General features: G+C 31.7%; 1 protein-coding gene across 1 annotated transcript; it reads left to right on the top strand.

Moving 5' to 3' along the window:
* Positions 1–8,618: 8,618 nt before the first annotated feature.
* Positions 8,619–20,144, top strand: LOC112797666 (subtilisin-like protease Glyma18g48580). The gene is made up of 10 exons (XM_025840719.3): positions 8,619–8,741; positions 8,937–9,046; positions 15,123–15,220; positions 15,689–15,844; positions 15,929–16,602; positions 16,684–16,778; positions 16,864–17,118; positions 17,403–17,535; positions 17,613–17,829; positions 19,371–20,144. The coding sequence occupies exons 1-10, from the start codon at positions 8,664–8,666 to the stop codon at positions 19,913–19,915; spliced, it is 2,361 nt and encodes a 786-aa protein (XP_025696504.2). The 5' UTR covers positions 8,619–8,663; the 3' UTR covers positions 19,916–20,144.
* Positions 20,145–20,305: the final 161 nt, after the last annotated feature.

Below are 20,305 nucleotides of genomic sequence, written 5' to 3' on the forward strand. Positions count from 1 at the left end.
AGGAAGTCATAGTCACCATGGAGACTTGAGAACCCACTCCTGATCTTCGTTCTTACTAGGTAGAGAGAACAAGTTTCAAACACGAGGAATATATAATTGACCACTCTATGTGATACAAAAAGTTGTTTGTTAACACATAATACAGTTGATATTAATAATGGCAAATCATGTTTAGTAAGGAGAAGAAAGTACTTCACTTCTAGACATTAGAAATGGGTAACAATTAATGTGGCTAGCTCGCTCTAAATAACTGCGATTATGACGACACTAGGATCACTTATAATTTATTTCGGATGTATCTTGATTAGGCATACATCAATACCCTCACAATGATATATACAGTTTCACTTTCAAAAAAATTCAATTACGATAACTACTATAAAAAAAAAGAATGCGATTGAATTTAGTTGAACTTATTAGATATTGTGTAAAAAAACAGCACAAATGGCCTAAGGGAATATACCTCTATTAGCTTGGGTATATATAAGCCAAATTATCTCTTCCATTATCCTATTCATCATTTCACGTTAACGGCAATGAAATTAATTCACAGTTAGTTATTTTTGTCAACTTAGAACTAATGCATGTATTATCATTCACGTATTTTAAAAATTTTTTTGTCATTGCTTGTCAAAATTTTTTGGGTAGCATTTGGATTATTTACTCTTTATACTTTTTCCGTCGTTGTCCGGAATTATTAGCTTTTGCTTTATATAACATGTAAGGAGTCATGCTTTCTATTTTCTTTTTCTTATTCTCATTGCTTTTAATTTCATTTTGTAGTTCGTTCTAATCATGACTTTTTTCTTATAGTGCTCTTCATTTGTTATTGTCATATTCTTACTGTGCTTTTTTCTTATAACAGTACGTTTGCACATGTGATTATCTTATTCCTTTTCCCCTCCGAAAGCAGCATCTACGTCCAAAAACAAGGAAACCATTGGTCCCATTACTCCTGGAATTTCATTTTCTAACCTCAAAAAGAATGAATAATCATCAAGTATATATGTAGAGTCAATCTATCTCTTTTATCATGAAAAGTAAATACAATAACACAGAATAAAACATTATTTTTATCTTCAATATTTAAATTAAAATTTAAAATTATTTTTAATATTTTTAATATTTTATTTAAGTATTTAACATTTTAAAATTATTACAATATTATTCTATCGTCAATTCTAGAGATTCACATATAGGACGTTATAATTTACTGTAAAAAATAATCTCATATTATTAATAGTTAAAAAAATTAAATAAATAAAAAATAACATTAATTAATAATACAACTTAACAAAAATGATAATACTATTTAAATTCATAGATACTCATTCTTTTGCTACCCATTTGGAGTGGGTATTTAGTAGGTGGAGCAGGTTGGATTTAGGTAATACTCATCTCTCCTACTCCTATTCATTTCGGTATATATATAACATATATAAATATATATAATTTTAAAATATATAATATATGATATATGTAAAATAATTAGTAAAATAATTAATAATATTATATTATTTTTAAATTTTTATTTTAATTAATGTTATGTATATAACGATGGTTATATAAATTTTAAATTTTAATTTTATTTATTAAATTTTAATAATTATAAAAGCAGATATAAGGATAGGATAAGTATCTACAAAAATGGATTAGAGTTTAATTTTTTATTATCTCGAGTAGAAATCGGACGAAATTTATGCGGATTATTGTAGAGTCAAAGGAAACTTTAAACAGTATAGATAGTTCATGTAAAACTCGATCTATAGCAGAAAGATATTATTAAATGTTTAATTATTTTATTCAATCTATCTTTATAGTCTTATTAAATTTTTAATTAGATATTTATACTTTTTTTTCTTTTTGATTGAGTCCCTATACTATATTACATTTTGTAATTAAGTTTCTATCTTAATAAAAATATTGGAATTAACAGAATATTTCATTAAATAAAATGAATATATCTAACACTTGAATATTATGTATAATTTATGAAATTACTCATTTTTAAAGTTTAAGTTTATAGAAGAGGATAATATAAATGATTATATCTCTAATACTCCTTTTTAAGTAAAAAATTTTTTTTTGGGGTTGCCTTGATTTTTTGCAAAGATTTTGTTTTCTTTTATTTATTTTATATTAACTTTTTAAGTTTAATGTTCACAAAGAATTGAATTCTAGATTTTTTGGATATAAAACTTTGATATAACATGTATAAAATTACACATTTCAAAAATTTAAACTGATAAAAGAAAACAACATTAATAATTATATCTTTATCAATTATATATGTATAATAGATTGATGGTTGGTAATGAAGTATTATATATATCTTTACATATGATAGTCTTCGTATAAAGTTTATAATATAATTGTTTTCATGTAAAATTAATAATTAAAAATTATTAGATGATAATTTAATTAAACATATCAAATATCAAATATCTAATAATTCTTAATTATTAATTTCACATAAAAGTAATTAGGATGTGAATTTTCACCGTTATATAATTATGTGTGAAAATTAAAAAAGAAAATGAGTGGCTCGCTCTTTTTAGAGAATTCAACGGGTGACATGTTCTGCAATAACTATGGTGAATATTTTTTGTAGAAGAGTGTTAGGAGTCAGTAATTTTTGTGTTTTATAATTATTAATTGCTATTAATAATATTTTTAATGGTGTGATATTATATCTAATGATGAGAGATCATTCATTTTTTTTAATGGTTAAGTGTTAGCTACAAAACAAAAAAATTGTTAATCCCTAAACTTTCTCTTTTTTGTAAGAAAAATGTTAGGGCCGCCGTTACTTTTTATTAGGAGAAAGAATAGATGGTGATATTTTTTATCAATAATATTAGTTGACATTTATTGCACATATACTAGCTAGAAGGTACGCGGTGGAAGCTTCAATCAGATACTGAGCAATGAGAGACATGCAGTTGCATTTGATTGAGAGAGGAGGATGAATGTTGTAAATTAATGGCGTGGCAAATTCTTTATCTTCCATGCATCATGATTCTTTTGCCTTCATAGTTCATCAGAATATGAGCTCAGCTCATGTTTCAGATTTTGGTACGCTAAGTATCTAAGCTTGAAAAAATGAGTTTCTAAAATAATATTTTAACTAATTGATTAATGTTGATTATCTAACATATAAATTAATGGATCCCTTTTTGTGAAAAATCTCTCGGAACATATGTGTTATCGATATAAACATTTCTGTTAGGGAGATAATGGATTATTTGTAAAATGTATACAATGAATTATTGAGTTATAAAATGAACATTTTTCATACTATCTAGAATAACCATTTGAGTACTAGGAATAATAAACATCTTCTTAAAAAATTAAACTGATTTTGGAGTGGATCAAACTCTTGACCTTTCGAATCTAGCACTCTAATACCTTGTCATGATACCACTCATCCCAAAAATTTCAACTGATAAGAAAAAGTAACACTAATGATTATATCTCTAATACTCCATAAACCTCCATTGTACACATTATACAAGTATTCCATTGGGTCCTCGTACTTTTCCTATGAACATATAGCATTTAGCATACAATAGGCATGAGGAAAATTGGATATTCGGATGCCAAGTTAAAAAAGGTGTATACTTTGTCTCTCACTATTTTTCCCCCCATTATCCATGATAACTTTTTCTTTTTTAAACTGTAATGAGCTTTCTCTTTTCTTTTTCTTTTCTTACACACTTTTCATTTCTTAGCTCAGGTCTATGACTTTTCTTCAAGTGCTTTTTATTTGTTATCTTTAAGAGTGTAGTTTAATTTGAAAGATATATTTGCGTGTAATTATCATTTTTCCTCTCCATCGTCCAAAATAAGAACGATTAGACGAGGCGCTTCATTTCTTTCTATTTATTAAGGGTAAAGATTTTAAATGGTCTAAAAAAAAGATTGAATCTAGAATACTTTCTAAATTGTTGTTTCGGATGGAAAAAGAAAAATCATAAGAATTTTCAGTTATATGTCCTGATTTAGTTATGTAGTGCAATATAATTAATTAACATTCGGTTTTTAATACAATAATGATAAAATTTTATTATAATTTTAAAACTATTATAAGCACATTCAATTTCAAAGAATTTCACCTAATCCACCTAAAAATCATCTAAGCTTTTCACTAAGCTTTTTAACACTAAGTTCACCTAATCTAACTTTCACACTAAGTGTTTTTCTAATTTAGCAAAAAGAAATGAAGAATCATCCAGATTCATCATCTCAGAAAACAAAATTATTGTCACTTACCTTTTCTCACTTGCTTTTTTCAAATGCCACATATATTGTTTTTTTTTTAAGTTATAGAAAGATAAAAACAAAAAATATGATATTCAATTCAAAGAATAATGAAGGAAAATAAGAATATGGTATGCTGTGAGTGATGCAACTAAGTGCTCTCTTTCTTAATTTCAAAATCTGGGTGAATATATCCCTCTTTATATAAGGAGTGTGGTTTCCAAAAATTGAATCTTTGCACCCTACAAATCTGAACGTTGCAGCTGATCCATTGGAGAAGAATTTCCTCAAGCTGTGGTTGTACAACCTGCTGTCCTAGCTCTAGGGCTGCATGTATACATGCATATACAATACTACACATTTCGTCTAATACAAGTAATTTAGTATTCATTCATTTATTGTTCTGTTCTGGTTTTTATTAAAGTATCAATTGTTGATTTTTTTCAAGAGCAACGCGATGAAGAATGATCGAGGTGATGAGCTTCCTAGCGCGACTAGTGGTCAAGAACGAGGAGGCAACAGAGAATGTTGGTCAGTGGCAAGACAGCGAGGCGACAATGATGAAGAAAGGCAACGAGATCAGAGGAAGAGGTCTGAGAAGAGGTGAACATTTGTGGTGTTCATTGGTGGTGTTTACTGATAACCAAAAGCGAGGTTTGAGAAGCGAAAAGAGAGATGGAATCATGGAAGTGAGGAAGATGCACAACACCGAAAGAGAGGAGAAAATTTTTAGAATTAGGATTTCTGAACTTAGCTATATATTATTTATTTATTTATTTAGTGTGTGAATGTACGGATTGAATCAACATATATAAATACAAAATTTGTAATTTGATCTTATTAAAATGCAGATTTAATATTATTAATTAGGGTCCCGCTACACATACAAGTAAATAACGCATACAATCCTTACAAGTTGGTCCAACTCAGGTTTAATCCATGCGCACTCCCTCCCTTTAAATGGAGCGTCAATTTCACGCGCGTCACTCGAACGATTACGTTTCGAAAAAACCGCTCGTTATGGCTCACTCTTCCTCTTCTCCTTCAAAGATAACACAAATCCTCAAGTTTCGAGCAACATTCCAAACTGAAGAGACATTTGAACTCGTCGCGAATAATAGCAGAAACCATCAACAAAATATTATTCAAGGTACGTTATTGTTTTACTCATCTTGTACATTTTCCACATTTCTGTTTCTGATTTCGAAATCGAAAAACTATGTTTTACTGTTCTTCTATGTTCTTCTAGGTTTTATTGATCTTCTTGTTCTAAGAAATTGAACACATGGTGTAAATATATTTGATCCAATTATAAGTAAATTTTTTTCCATAATTAAACTCTCTCTGGTGTATTCAAAATGTCTGATTTACAGGTACTATAATATGAAGTAGTGATCCAGATAGATTGGAACCCATATATGACGGTCTGCATAGAGATCTGCATAATACACCCAAACACAGACTATAAATACACCCGATAAAAAATTAAATTTACACCTCTGCTGCAGATTTTAATCCAACACTACCTGAAAGCTACTTGTTGTCCACAAGTCCAAAATTAATTAAACTCTCTCTAGTGTATTCAAAATTTCTGATTTACAGGTACTATAATATGAAGTGGTGATCCAGATAGATTGGAACCCATATATGACGGTCTGCATAGAGATCTGCATAATACACCCAAACACAGACTATAAATACACCCGATAAAAAATTAAATTTACACCTCTGCTGCAGATTTTAACCCAACACTACCTGAAAGCCACTTGTTGTCCACAAGATCAAAATTAATTAAACTCTCTCTAGTGTATTCAAAATGTCTGATTTACAGGTACTATAATATGAAGTGGTGATCCAGATAAATTAGAACCCATATATGACGGTCTGCATAGAGATCTGCATAATACATCCAAACACAGACTATAAATACACCCGATAAAAAATTAAATTTACACCTCTGCTGCAGATTTTAACCCAACACTACCTGAAAGCCACTTGTTGTCCACAAGACCAAAATTAATTAAACTCTCTCTAGTGTATTCAAAATTTCTGATTTACAGGTAGTATAATATGAAGTGGTGATCCAGATAGATTGGGACCCATATATAACGGTCTGCATAGAGATCTGCATAATACACCCAAATACAGACTATAAATACACCCGAAAAAAAATTAAATTTACACCTCTGCTGCAGATTTTAACCCAACACTACCTGAAAGCCACTTGTTGTCCACAAGACCAAAATTAATTAAACTCTCTCTGATGTATTCAAAATGTCTGATTTACAGGTACTATAATATGAAGTGGTGATCCAGATAGATTGGAACCCATATATGACGGTCTGCATAGAGATCTGCATAATACACCCAAACACAGACTATAAATACACCCGATAAAAAATTAAATTTACACCTTTGCTGCAGATTTTAACCCAACACTACCTGAAAGTCACTTGTTGTCCACAAGACCAAAATTAATTAAACTCTCTCTGGTGTATTCAAAATGTCTGATTTATAGGTACTATAATATGAAGTGGTGATCCAGATAGATTGGAACCCATATATGACGGTCTGCATAGAGATCTGCATAATACACCCAAACACAGACTATAAATACACCCGATAAAAAATTAAATTTACACCTCTGCTGCAGATTTTAACCCAACACTACCTGAAAGCCACTTGTTGTCCACAAGACCAAAATTAATTAAACTCTCTCTAGTGTATTCAAAATTTCTGATTTACAGGTACTATAATATGAAGTGGTGATCCAGATAGATTGGAACCCATATATGACGGTCTGCATAGAGATCTGCATAATACACCCAAACACAGACTATAAATACACACGATAAAAAATTAAATTTACACCTCTGCTGCAGATTTTAACCCAACACTACCTGAAAGCCACTTGTTGTCCACAAGACCAAAATTAATTAAACTCTCTCTGGTGTATTCAAAATGTCTGATTTACAGGTACTATAATATGAAGTGGTGATCCAGATAGATTGGAACCCATATATGACGGTCTGCATAGAGATCTGCATAATACACCCAAACACAGACTATAAATACACCCGATAAAAAATTAAATTTACACCCCTACTGCAGATTTTAACCCAACACTACCTGAAAGCCACTTGTTGTCCACAAGACCAAAATTAATTAAACTCTCTCTGGTGTATTCAAAATGTCTGATTTACAGGTACTATAATATGAAATGGTGATCAGATAGATTGAAACCCATATATGACGGTCTGCAAAGAGATCTGCATAATACACCCAAACACAGACTATAAATACACCTGATAAAAAATTAAATTTACACCTCTGCTGCAGATTTTAACCCAACACTACATGAAAGCTACTTGTTGTCCACAAGACCAAAGTTTAGCAGAAAATCATTCCAATTCCTATCAAATGAGTTTTTGCTATGAGAGTTTCATTTTCCCTCTCTGCTACATGTAATCAATTGATTCTTATTCTCGTTTTCCTTTCTATTTGTGCTCCGAACTCTTGTAGAAAAACCTGCAACCTTGGTATAGTTCCTGTAAAATTTTCCAGCATCTTCAAGGGTGGTAAAGGTCATTCCAACCTTCGGAACAAACTGGTCATCAACAACAGAGAGGTTGCAGAATACACCATGTCAAAAACTATAAATACACCATGTCAAAACGAAGCTGGAGTTACAGAAAGAAAAACTAACGTCAATGACGAAGAACAAACCAATGAGAAAGGAGAGGAAAAGAACGATCGAAAAACTAGGGGAAGACGCGCGAGAAGAAGAACGATGAAATTTGAAAAGAAAAAAAACAAAGAAGGAAACAAATCTTTAAAATTTGGTAGTTATACAAACGCGGGATCTTTGTATAGCGCGTGTAAGTGACGTAGGAGTTGCAGCGCGTTTTAGTGGATTAGGCGTTAATGAACTTGTAATAGTTACAAGTCCTAATCGCTTGTATACTAAGCTTTTCTCTATTAATTATGCGGATCAAATGATATCTATAAATTGCAGATTTAATATGAATAAATATATATTATAGATTGCAAATATTATTTGATCCAAGTTCACTTCTAAATATAACATATATCAACATAGATATTAAGTAACATCTTCATATAAAAATTACTTACAATCACGGAACAATTTGTTTCCTGTGGTTTTCCTTTTTAATATTAGTAAACTCTTGAACTCTGTTACTTTATATATCATTAAAAATATATATTTTTTTCTTTCAATATGAATTTTTCCTTTAAGGCTTTAACAAATTAAAACTGAGTCTTTTTTAAAATAAACTTAAAACAACCCAAAAGTACTTTGTAAGAGACAGGAGAGTAGGAGACCCCGTATGCTATATATAAGCATACTTGCCAGGCAATTTCCAACGACTACTTGTGAAAACATGGGCAACTTGAGGTTTATAGTTTCAACATTTCTTCTTTTCGTTCTCTTGCCGGAAGCTGTTCATGGCAGCAAAAAGGCAAGCTGTTTCTTTTAATTTATTGCTTAATGCTTAGTAATTTCGAAGAATTCTCATACTTCGAAAATTTGGCCTTGATTTTTTTGCTCGCTGTTTTCCTGAACTTCCCCACATTGCTTTCTAATTTTCTATGGTCCTGGCTTTACTGGATCGCATTTCACAATTGATGATCTTCTCTCGCTCTCTGTTTTACAGTGCTACATTGTATACTTGGGAGCACATACTCATGGTCCAAGCACCACTTCAGCAGACTTTGAAGCTGCCACATATTCTCATTACGATTTGCTATCTTCAGTTCTCGAAAGGTATAAATAATTTTAGTTTTGAAGTGAATGATATAGTCCTCCTAAAAAAATTATAGGATAATAAATTACTAAAATAGTACCTAAAAATTTATATTACTAACAAAAGTAACTTGAAAGAAATATGAACGACAAATATGAGCAATACTTACATACGGAACAAATATATACATAGCATACAAAGTGTTGGCATCACATTGGTGATAAAATTATATTTTATAAAAAAAAAAAAAGGTGATGAAATGCATAAAACTTATCATTCATTCTTGCTCTCTCTATATTCACTGACATTGCGTATGAAAGTAGACACCATTAAATATACATCAATAATATATGATCAATAAATATTATTATTTTTAGTTAGTATTTTAATAATTTATAAGTTTTTTACATAAAAAATATATATTTTATATTTATATTTATTAAAATTTATACACATAATTTAATATAGTTTGCGCTCATTTTTTTTAAATTTTATACACATGAACTAATAAAATTTATTTATTAAAAATAATTTAATATTTGAACTAGTCAAATAATAACAAAAAATATTAAAAAATGTTGACCCTTAAAAATTTTTTAATATATATTTTAAAAAAGATTTTAAAGATCAGATTTGATGCAATTTTGTTGTATAAATTATTAGAAAAATAAGATTTTTTTATCTTTAAAATTTAATAATTTTATGTCAAACAAATATTTTTTTAAAATTATTGTGAATGACCAAATTCTTTTGATAAAAAAATTTTAAACATAAAATTTATTCTAATTTTTTGTGTATACTTTTTAAATAGTCAATTGACATAAATTCAAATGAAATATATAAATCGCTTGTTAAATATGTTATCATTTATTAAAAATATGGTATTTATTGATTTTTTTTGTTAAATTTTTAATTCATTCAAAATTTTATTTATTGATATATTTTTAAGAAGAAAAAGTATAGGTGGACAATGAAAATACTAAACAATATGAACAATGAATATATCAGATGTTCATTTTACCAGGTGTGCATATGGTTATTCTAATATTAAGATTTATGTGGATAATTTAAAAGTGTAATATATTTTTATTTGATTGGTAATTATTCATATTGTTTAAAAAAGTCATTAGTTATCTATCGTCACTTTTTAAAGAATTATTTTTGTCAGCAATATCTTTTAACAGTTATTTTATGTGTTTTACATTTATTGGTCTATATAGGTTTTATGTCATTTGAAATTGATCCTCATTTAATTGTCTTTATGATTCAAAATAACCTCGTTAGTTACTCTCTCATACACATAAATATCGTTGAATTATAAATCCCATCCCACAAACTTTCTTTTCCCATTTCCTTTTTTTAGTGACTAGATAGAAAAGAAAAAAAAAAAGAGACAAAACTAAATTAATTGGCTAAGGTCATATCTAAATTTATTAGATGTTGAAATTCACTCCATGGTTGACTCCAATTCGAGTGAATGTCCGCGCCAGAAGCAGCTACTTTAGCCATACAATCTGTAACACTATTTGCAGTCCTCTGAATTAAAAGAATAGAGACTCTCTAATTCCAATTTATAACCTCTTGTATATGCTTTGCCAAATCCCATTTCGGAATATCCTTACCAAGCATTCTTTGATTTACCAAAAAAAGAGCTTCTAAACAGTCTGTTTCACAAATAACCTCACGAAATTCACTCTCTCAAGTAAGAAGTAAACCTCTCCAAATTACATACAATTCAGCAAAAAGAACACTGCACACTTCGACTTTCCCAGTGTAACCTTTCAACCAACATCCATCAAGATTGTGAATGATACAACCAAAACCAGCATAGCCAAAAGGAGCAAACCAACTAGCATCACAATTCAATTTAACAGAATGAACTGGAGGTGGAACCCAATGCAAACAAAGTGAAAGAGGAGACAAAGATTGATGCATAGCAAAAATAGTGTGAAACTCCCTTACTGAACTACGAATCAAACTCACCACTTGACTAGCACTCCATGAATCATATATACTAAATAAGTCCTGATTCCTGCTTCTCCAAATCCACCAGATGGTCGAAAAGAAAAGAAAAATATTTCCACTCTTTGCACCTTTATAGAGCCAATCATGTAAATTCGAGTTATCTGAATACAGGCTTAAAAGGTTCCAGACCTCCTTGGCACTAGGGCACTCCCGAAGACAATGAAGGATGGATTCAGAACTATTCTGACGTCGATGACAGGTGCTAGATAAAGCTAAACAACGACCCAAACGAAACTCTGCCGTAGGAATAACATTATGAAGACTGAGCCAAATCAAGAACTTGTACTTCTCAGGAATATGCAGTTGCCATACCCACAACCAATTATCATGCTCATTCCAGTCAAACTTTCTTTTGGCTAGCCAACTGTACCCACTCCTAACTGAGTAGAGTCTAGAAGATGCCACACCCCACGACCAACCCAAACTCTCTCCAGCATTCAAATCCAGATTATAAGCATTCAAACGCTGTTTGACATCTTCTGAAATGATAGAGAAAATATCATGGAGATTCTATTGACCATCTTTTCAAACGTCTCTAATAGTTAAATCAGAGTTAGATATATGTACAAAAGGGACATCTTGAGCAATTGGGCCCTCAATACTCCAATTGTCAAACCAAAAGGATTGATCAAGTGACCCAACGCACCAAGAGAAGGCATCCTTAAGAGCACCAAAAGCCTTTGAGATACTCTTCCAAACATGAGAAGCATTGCAAGGGACATGGCCATCTAAAATTCCCTCATTCCTCAGATACTTCGCCCTCAATAGAGCAACCCAAGGCTTGTCCTAACAATGAAAAAGTTGTCAAACTAATTTACCAAGTAAAGATATATTAACACACGCAGGATCTCTAACACCCAAGCCACCAAATTTCTTTGGAGTGATCACGGTCCTCCAATTAACAAGAGAAAGACCTCTACCATCAACTTGACCCTTCCAAAGGAACTGTCTCATCATAAAGACAATTTATCGCAAACCCAATTTGAAAAAAAAAGATACCTGCATATGATAGACAGGAATGGATGCTGCAATAGAATTGATCAGGCAAAGTCTCCCTGCTTTATTTAGAAGCCTTCCTTTCCAATTAGCTAATCTTCCCCTCACCTTTTCAATCACCGAATGAAAAGAAGCCCTACTGGTACATGAATGATTAAGGTTAACTCCAAGATATCTTCCTAAGTCCAAAGTAAAACGTATTGAAGAAACACTAGTAAAAATATCTCTTCTACGAGTAGTCACATTTTTAGAACAAAAAGCTTTAGACTTTTTAAAATTCACTTTCATGCTAGATGCCTTGCAAAAAAATGTTAAGAGAATGCATGATCATTTGAATCTGACTCTTTGTAGCCTGACAAAAGAGTAAGATATCATCTGCAAACATCAAATGAGAAAATTTTGGGTCACCCCTAGTGACAGAAACTGGTTTCCACACACCCTCGACCACCTTATGAGATATATAGCAAGCAAGTCTTTCCATACAAAGTACAAATAAGTAAGGAGACATTGGATCGCCCTGTCTAAGCCCCCTTCTAGGAGCAAAACTATCCAATCTATTCCCATTCCATATAATAGAAAGAGATGATGCACGGACACAATTCATAATCAAATTAACAGTGATGATAGGAAAACAAAAAGCAATGAAAGTACTCTCTAAAAATCACCAATCCACCCTATCATAAGCTTTTTCAAGATCAATTTTAAAAGTAAGAGTACCTTTCTTGGATTTTGTGTGCTTCATGAAATTCAGAATTTCTTGGGCCACAATAATATTATTAGGAGCACCACGACCCGGAATAAAACCTCCTTGTAAAGGACTAACAATATCTGGAAGAAAAGGCCGAAGTCGATTAGTCAATACTTTGGTGATAATTTTATAAACAACATTACACAAGCTAATAGGTCTGAAATCCTTCATAAAGGTAGGGTTATCAATTTTAGGAATAAGCACAATCAGAGTTTCTATGATGCTAGGATTTAAGAACTCTCCCAAAAAAGTGCTCCGAACAATATTCCAAATCTCAGTGCTTACTATCTCCCAATATTCTTTAAAAAAAATGCTTGAAAGCCATCTGGACCAGGAGCCTTAAAAGGGCTCATACTGAATACTGCTGACTTGACTTTCGCAAAAGAGACATGGTCAATTAACCTAGCACAAGCCTCAGTGCTTAGAGTGGGCATCGGAACATCCCCTAAACAATCAACCTCAACCTCTTCCGTTGTACCAAAGAGATTCTTGTAAAAAGAGAGAGCTTCTTCTTGGAGAATATCTGGATCAGTAGACCAAGACCTATCTCTAACATATAATCCATGTACTCTATTATGGTTTCTACGCACCAAAGTCTGAAGATGAAAGAATTTAGTGTTTCTATCCCCATACTTGACCCACTGCTCTCTAAATTTCTGGTACCAAAAAAGTTCCTCTTGCAATAAAAGCCTATTGTAATCTTCCCTCAGTTCAACTTCTTTAATTCTCAGAGATAACACATCAGTAACCTCCAAACGCCGTTGAATCTGATCAATCTGATATTCCAGCTTATTTTTTTGCACAAAAATATTTCCAAAAATCTTTGAGTTGAAGTCTAAAGAAGCCTGTTGAACCATCTTAAACCTTTCAGTAACGCCTTCAAACTCTTGATTCCAAGCCTTACTAATAACATGTTTATAAGAAGGATGTGTTGCCCACGCAGTTTGGAACCTAAAAGGACGAGAACCTTTCATTCTGGGACTACCATGACAACGAACTAAAATAGGACAATGATCAGAATGAAGCCTGCTAAGAATTTCAGAATAACCCTCAGAAAATATTGTCATCCACGCCTCATTAACTAGAGCTCTATCCAACCTTTTAGCCAAGTCCCTGCCAGCCTGAACTGCTCTATACCAAGTATATCTCCTACCAGTCACTTTAAGATCAAAGAGCTCACAGTCATCTAGAGTTGTAGCTAATAGACTAGCTCTGTGAGAAGAAAAATAAGCACCTGTACTCTCATCTGGTGCTACAATCTTATTAAAATCACCAACAGCCATCCATGGTCCATTATGGCCTGAATTAATAGAACGCAAATGATCCCAAAGCATACATCTTTTTTCGAATTGAGGACTCCCATATACTGTACTACAAAACCAAATTAAGTTACCCACACTCACTTTCACTGTGATACATTGGTCAATTTGATCAATAATCACACAAAAAGTATTAGCAATAGAAGATAGAAACCAAATGTCACCCCTGTATCCTACTACTTCCTCAATACCAACACAATGAAAATCCAACTTATCCCAAAAATTCTTCAAATTATTAAACATGATATGAGTCTCAAAAAGAAAGAAGAAAGATGGTTTATATATTCTCACCAAATTTTTGCAATACACACAGGCCATCTTGTTAGACGCACCCCTCACATTCCAGGCTATGATATTGAAACTATCCATAAAAACAGTAAAAAGGGAGCTCCAATAACAAACCCGAGACTCAACATGATGTCCCTGTCTTCGACGATCCTGCCTTTAATGGACTCTCAAGTTGTAGCCCAATTTTCTCCGTTAAAACTTGCACCATACCCGCCGTCGATGCTCCATCCTTATTTTTTTGAATTACATAAATTTCAAAATAAAAAAATAGTTAATAAACTATAAATAAAAAGGAATATTTAATAACACTAACCGAGATACTTCTGAATTTTATATTTAGAATAAATATATGAACTATAAGTAATTTTTTGATACATGTACTACAAAAGAAAAATAATCAATTTTTATGGTCACAGAAAATAATATTTAAGTAAAGTACTTTTGAAGAGTGATAACTATTATTTGAAAAGAAATATTTTTTATAATATTTGTATTCAACACTTATTCTTACTGACAGCAATTAACAAACGTTAATAAAAATTGGGTATTTTGTTCTAAGAATACTCATTAATTAATTCTTACAATAAATGTTATTTATATATATTTAGTATCTATACTAAAATGGCGTCACAATTTCTCTTTCATTTTTTTTTCTTTATTTGATGCCAAAAAAAAATTCCAAATAAGTTCACATAACGAAATTGATTTAATTTGTCACAGCCATGAGAAAGCCAGAGAAGCCATGGTATACTCGTATAATAAGCACATCAATGGCTTTGCAGCGATGCTTGAGAAGGAAGAAGCAGCACATATTGCAAGTGAGAATGATTTCGTCGTTATCATCATAATATCTACTAATATAATATCATAGTGTTTTTATTCGTATTTTTTTCGCTAATATAATGTCTATTAATATCAGCACAATAGGGTTTGAACATTATAGAACACATGCTAAGGTTATTATTAATAGAAATTTTTAAATTTTTTATTTTAATAAACACATAATAAATATATTAAAAATTAAATTGTGCATTTTTTAATGATATTAATTTGTATTTTTATGACACATATAATCTTTAAAAAAAAGTATAGGTAACTAATAACATTCTTGAATAATGTGTGAATAATGTGAATTAATAAAGTTAAAAGAGTAAATTTAATGAATAGCATTAAATTAAAATATAGTGTATTTAATTGGTAGTTGTTCATGTTGTTCAAGATAATCATTGTCCTACCACTCCCCAAACTTTAAAATTATAAGTTAACCCAATGTTTCCCGGGCACAGAAAACCCGAGTGTGGTGTCTGTGTTCTTGAGCAAAGAGCACAAATTGCATACGACCCGGTCGTGGGAATTTCTCGGACTAAACAGAAATGGAGGGAACTCAGCATGGCAAAAGGGAAGATTCGGTGAAAATACAATCATTGCTAACATTGACACAGGTAAGTGTGCCCAAGTGTAACTAACTAACTAACAAACACACAACATATCCAAATTGTTTTACACTGTGATTTCGCCTTGAACAGGAGTTTGGCCGGAATCGAGGAGTTTCAGTGACAAGGGATATGGCCCCGTTCCACGAAAATGGCGCGGAGAAAATGTGTGTGAGATAAGCAAAGTTGCCGGTTCCGGAAAAAATGTTTGCAACAGGAAGCTAATTGGAGCAAGATTCTTCGCCGATGGTTTTGAGGCGTATAACGGCAAGCTTAACTCAAAGCTACGTACAGCACGTGACTTTGTAGGGCACGGTACCCACACACTAGCAATTGCAGGTGGGAATTTTGTGGCAGGGGCACATGTATTTGCGGTTGGGAATGGAACCGCAAAGGGTGGATCTCCAAGAGCCAGAGTTGCAGTATACAAAGTGTGTTGGTCTCTAACTGATTCGGCTGATTGCTATGGTGCGGACATTTTGGCGGCAATAGACCAAGCCATAAGTGATGGTGTTGATATCATCTCCCTCTCTCTTGCTGGCGGCCAGCATGTAGTCCACCCTGACGATATATTCACCGATGTGGTATCCATAGGGGCCTTCCATGCCACCGCTAGCAACATACTATTAGTTGCCTCAGCAGGAAATGATGGACCCGCACAGGGAACTGTTGTCAATGTGGCTCCATGGGTCTTCACAGTTGCTGCTAGCACCATCGATAGGGACTTTAGCAGTACCGTTACTTTCTCTGACAACCGACAAGTCACGGTATATATATATATTCTACGCATCTAAATTAAAAAATATATTTTAAAAGCTTATTATATATGTTTTCCCGATTCTTTCTAGGGAGGCAGTCTTTTCATAGACTTGCCGCCAAACCAGGCCTTCCGTCTGTTACTCTCTACTGATGGTAAACTCGCCAATGCGTCCGTTACAGATGCGTAAGTAGAAGCTATATCTTAAGGTTTGTTTGTTAATTATTGGTCCTATATATATATGTCTGCATGCGTGTTGTTTCTTGTGCAGCCAATTTTGTAGACGAGGAACACTTGATCCAGCAAAAGTGAGGGGAAAAATAGTAGAATGCTATAGAGAAAATAGCATAAAATCAGTGTCTGAGGGTGAGGAAGCTCTAAGAGCTGGTGCAAAGGGAATCATCGTGCGCAACCAAAAGAAACAGGGGAATACAGTTCTTGCTGAGCCCCAGGTTTTCTCAGGTGTGAACACCGAAAGTGGAGAAGAAGGTGGATCTCCAGATGCAAGACATGTCATAACTGCCACGTAAATTATTCACCCTAGTTCCGTCCCTTTATTATCATTATGGAAAAATCTATTGTTAAATTCTAATCTAATTAGTAAAAGAAAAGCAAGTAATTTCACTTTGTTGAATAAAATTTCACATCATTAAAAATACTATTATAACTATTTGATGGTTATAAATTACAAAAGTTGCTGGTACACTCCTCTATCGTTATTATCCGCAATATTAGAGTGATAATAATTTAATATTAAGTAATAATTTCCCGTAGCCACAAGCAAGTACGCTAACTATATTTTTATTCCAGGGGTCCCGTAACGCCTACTACCAGCACAATAAGACTGTCTCCGGCTAAAACAGTCTTTGGAAGAAAGCCAGCTCCAGTTATGGCTGCGTTCTCCTCAAGAGGGCCCAATGAAATTCAGCCATCCATACTTAAGGTTTACTACAAGTAATAATACTTAGTTTTTTTTTTAATCTAAAATAATGCATATATTGATACTGGTTCTGGTTTTAGCCTGATGTGACTGCACCTGGAGTGAGCATACTGGCTGCCTATTCTCTATTTGCAAGTGTATCTAACTTATTGACAGACAATCGTCGGGGATTTCCATTCAATGTAATGCAAGGAACTTCTATGTCTTGCCCCCATGTTGCTGGTATTGCTGGACTTCTCAAAACTCGTCATCCAAATTGGAGTCCTGCAGCTATTAAATCAGCAATTATGACTACTGGTAACGTATATCTCCTTAATTATCACCTTAAATAAATTTTTAATTTGTCTACAGTAGTATCACGCCTTACATGATATGATCACCATTTGTGGTACTACACAGTAAAATTATGCTTGATAGTGTGTTTTCCTAAGGTTGTATACTGGTATTTAGAGCTTAGACAGTATAAGACAGAAATAAGTTAACAGACAGAGAAATATAAAAAGAGTAAATTAACAAAATATTACTCAAAAATTTAGGTCGCTGATAAAAAAAAAATTAAAATATGCGAACAACAAATAAGTTTTGAAAAAATTAAAAAATATGACATAAAAATTATATATTAAATATATATTCAAAAAACCAACTTTAAATATCAGATTTTGATACAAATTTTTGTAATTATTATTAGAAAAATGATATTTTTTATTCTTAAAATTTAATATTTTATGTCAAGTAATTTTTTGTAAAAGTATTTTTAATTGTGAATGACCATATTTTAAAAACATAAAAATAAATTTTTAGAGATTAAATTTTGTTCCGATTATTTTGTGTATCTTCTAAATATTTATTCAAATATTACCACAAAAATTTAGATTAAATGGTTAAGTTGTTTGTTAAATACAAAAATTTTTTTTTGTCACTTATAAAAAATATCATAATTATTGGTTATTTTTGTCTATTTTTAAATCATTCAGAGTTGTTTTGTTGATAATATTTTTTATGAATTTTTTGTCAGCAGCTAAATTTTTTAGGTACTAAATTAGTAGTTAACCCAAATAAAAATGTTATTTCTAATGTTATGATATTTATGATTTAAAAGTGATATTAGTGAAATTTTGGTCCTTTTTTAAATTATTTAATTTGTTACTTTTACTCCTTTTTAGGTGAAAATCCCCTTTTTGGTATTACTTAGTCTAGATCCTAACCTCCTTTTAAGCTATGAAACTGAAAGTTCATTATCTTGAAAAAGAAAAAGTAGCTCCAAGCTATTTTTTGAAAGTGGTAGATTATTATTACCCACAACACCATTTTTTCATTAACATAATGGTCAACTTTCCAACTTTTAAAAATGTCAAAAAATAATTTAATATAACTAAAAAAAATATAATAGCCCATGTCATGTAAAAGTCATTTTAACAGTTGGTTAAACCAATATATATTGTATTGCACTTTTATTAACAATATTGTCTCATGGCATTATTAATATATGCATTACATAGAACATACATAATATAGAATATATATAAGTTAATAAAACAGGTGTAGTTAATACCATGAAAATACTTGGGCAAGTTCAACTCAATAAACAATTCTGTTTTCTCCTCGATATCCTTCATCATACAAACTCTATTACTAACCTTGTATATATGTGTTTTGAAAAATATATACAATGGCAAAACTGAAATCATAAATTGGATCGGGTGACAATAATTAAATGAGATAATTTCTTTATCTATCGGAATATATAGTAGATAATATAGATAAAAACATAAAAGTATTTGATGCTTTTACATATACAAAGATTTATTAACCAACTTAAGTATGCGTGTCTTTTTCAGCAACCACACGGGACAACACTGACAAGCCGATTCGAGATGCATTTGATGAGAAGCTAGCAACACCCTTTGCTTATGGTTCTGGACATGTTCAACCCAATCTTGCAATAGAGCCAGGACTTGTTTACGATCTACACCTTAATGATTATCTGAACTTCTTATGTGCATCTGGATACGATCAACAACTCATTTCAGCACTAAATTTCGACAGAACATTCACTTGTAAAGGAACTCACAGCATAAATGATTTGAACTACCCTTCAATCACGTTGCCAAATTTAAGGTTGAGTCCAATAACAGTTACTCGTACACTCACCAACGTAGGTCCCCCGGGCACATATAATGCAACTGCCAAACTGGATGGATGCGAAATTACTGTTGTGCCCAATTCCCTCACTTTCACTAAATTAAATGAACAGAAGACATTCCAAGTTACTCTACAGGCATCGAGTGTAATTCATCAATATAATTATCAGTTCGGAGAATTGCTATGGACAGATGGGAAACACACAGTTAGGAGTCCTATTGTAGTCCAACGCCGCAACTGAAGTTAAATATATATCTTCTTTTCAAGTAGCTAGCTAGCTAGCATGTGTAAAATATTCGAAACAACGTCGTTGCGGTTTCATGCTATTTACCATGGTGTTGTGTGCTATGTAATAATTTATGGGTGGGACCATGCGGAATTGCGGTCCTGTATGTACCTGATGTATCTGCTGTGCAGCCTTGTACTATTATCTCAAAATTTTCGGTCTAAAAAGTTCAAATTGATTGTTAGTCTTTGAGAATTACTCTTGAAAAATGTGTTAAATTTAGTTAACAAAGCAAAGTTTTAATGTGTTTTATTATTTAATAAAAAATATTAAAATTTGTAATAATAATAAAAAATTTTATTTAATTAAAATTTATTAAAAACAAAAAATAATTATTTTTTATTT

Source organism: Arachis hypogaea, chromosome 4, assembly GCF_003086295.3.
Source record: "Arachis hypogaea cultivar Tifrunner chromosome 4, arahy.Tifrunner.gnm2.J5K5, whole genome shotgun sequence".
In the NCBI taxonomy this organism is placed as follows: domain Eukaryota; kingdom Viridiplantae; phylum Streptophyta; class Magnoliopsida; order Fabales; family Fabaceae; genus Arachis; species Arachis hypogaea.

Coding starts and splice junctions, on each gene's coding strand:
- LOC112797666 (XM_025840719.3), top strand. CDS start 8,664: ATGGGCAACTTGAGGTTTATAGTTTCAACATTTCTTCTTTTCGTTCTC. Junction 17,119..17,402: donor AGACATGTCATAACTGCCAC/GTAAATTATTCA, acceptor TTTTTATTCCAG/GGGTCCCGTAACGCCTACTA. Junction 17,536..17,612: donor TTCAGCCATCCATACTTAAG/GTTTACTACAAG, acceptor TTCTGGTTTTAG/CCTGATGTGACTGCACCTGG.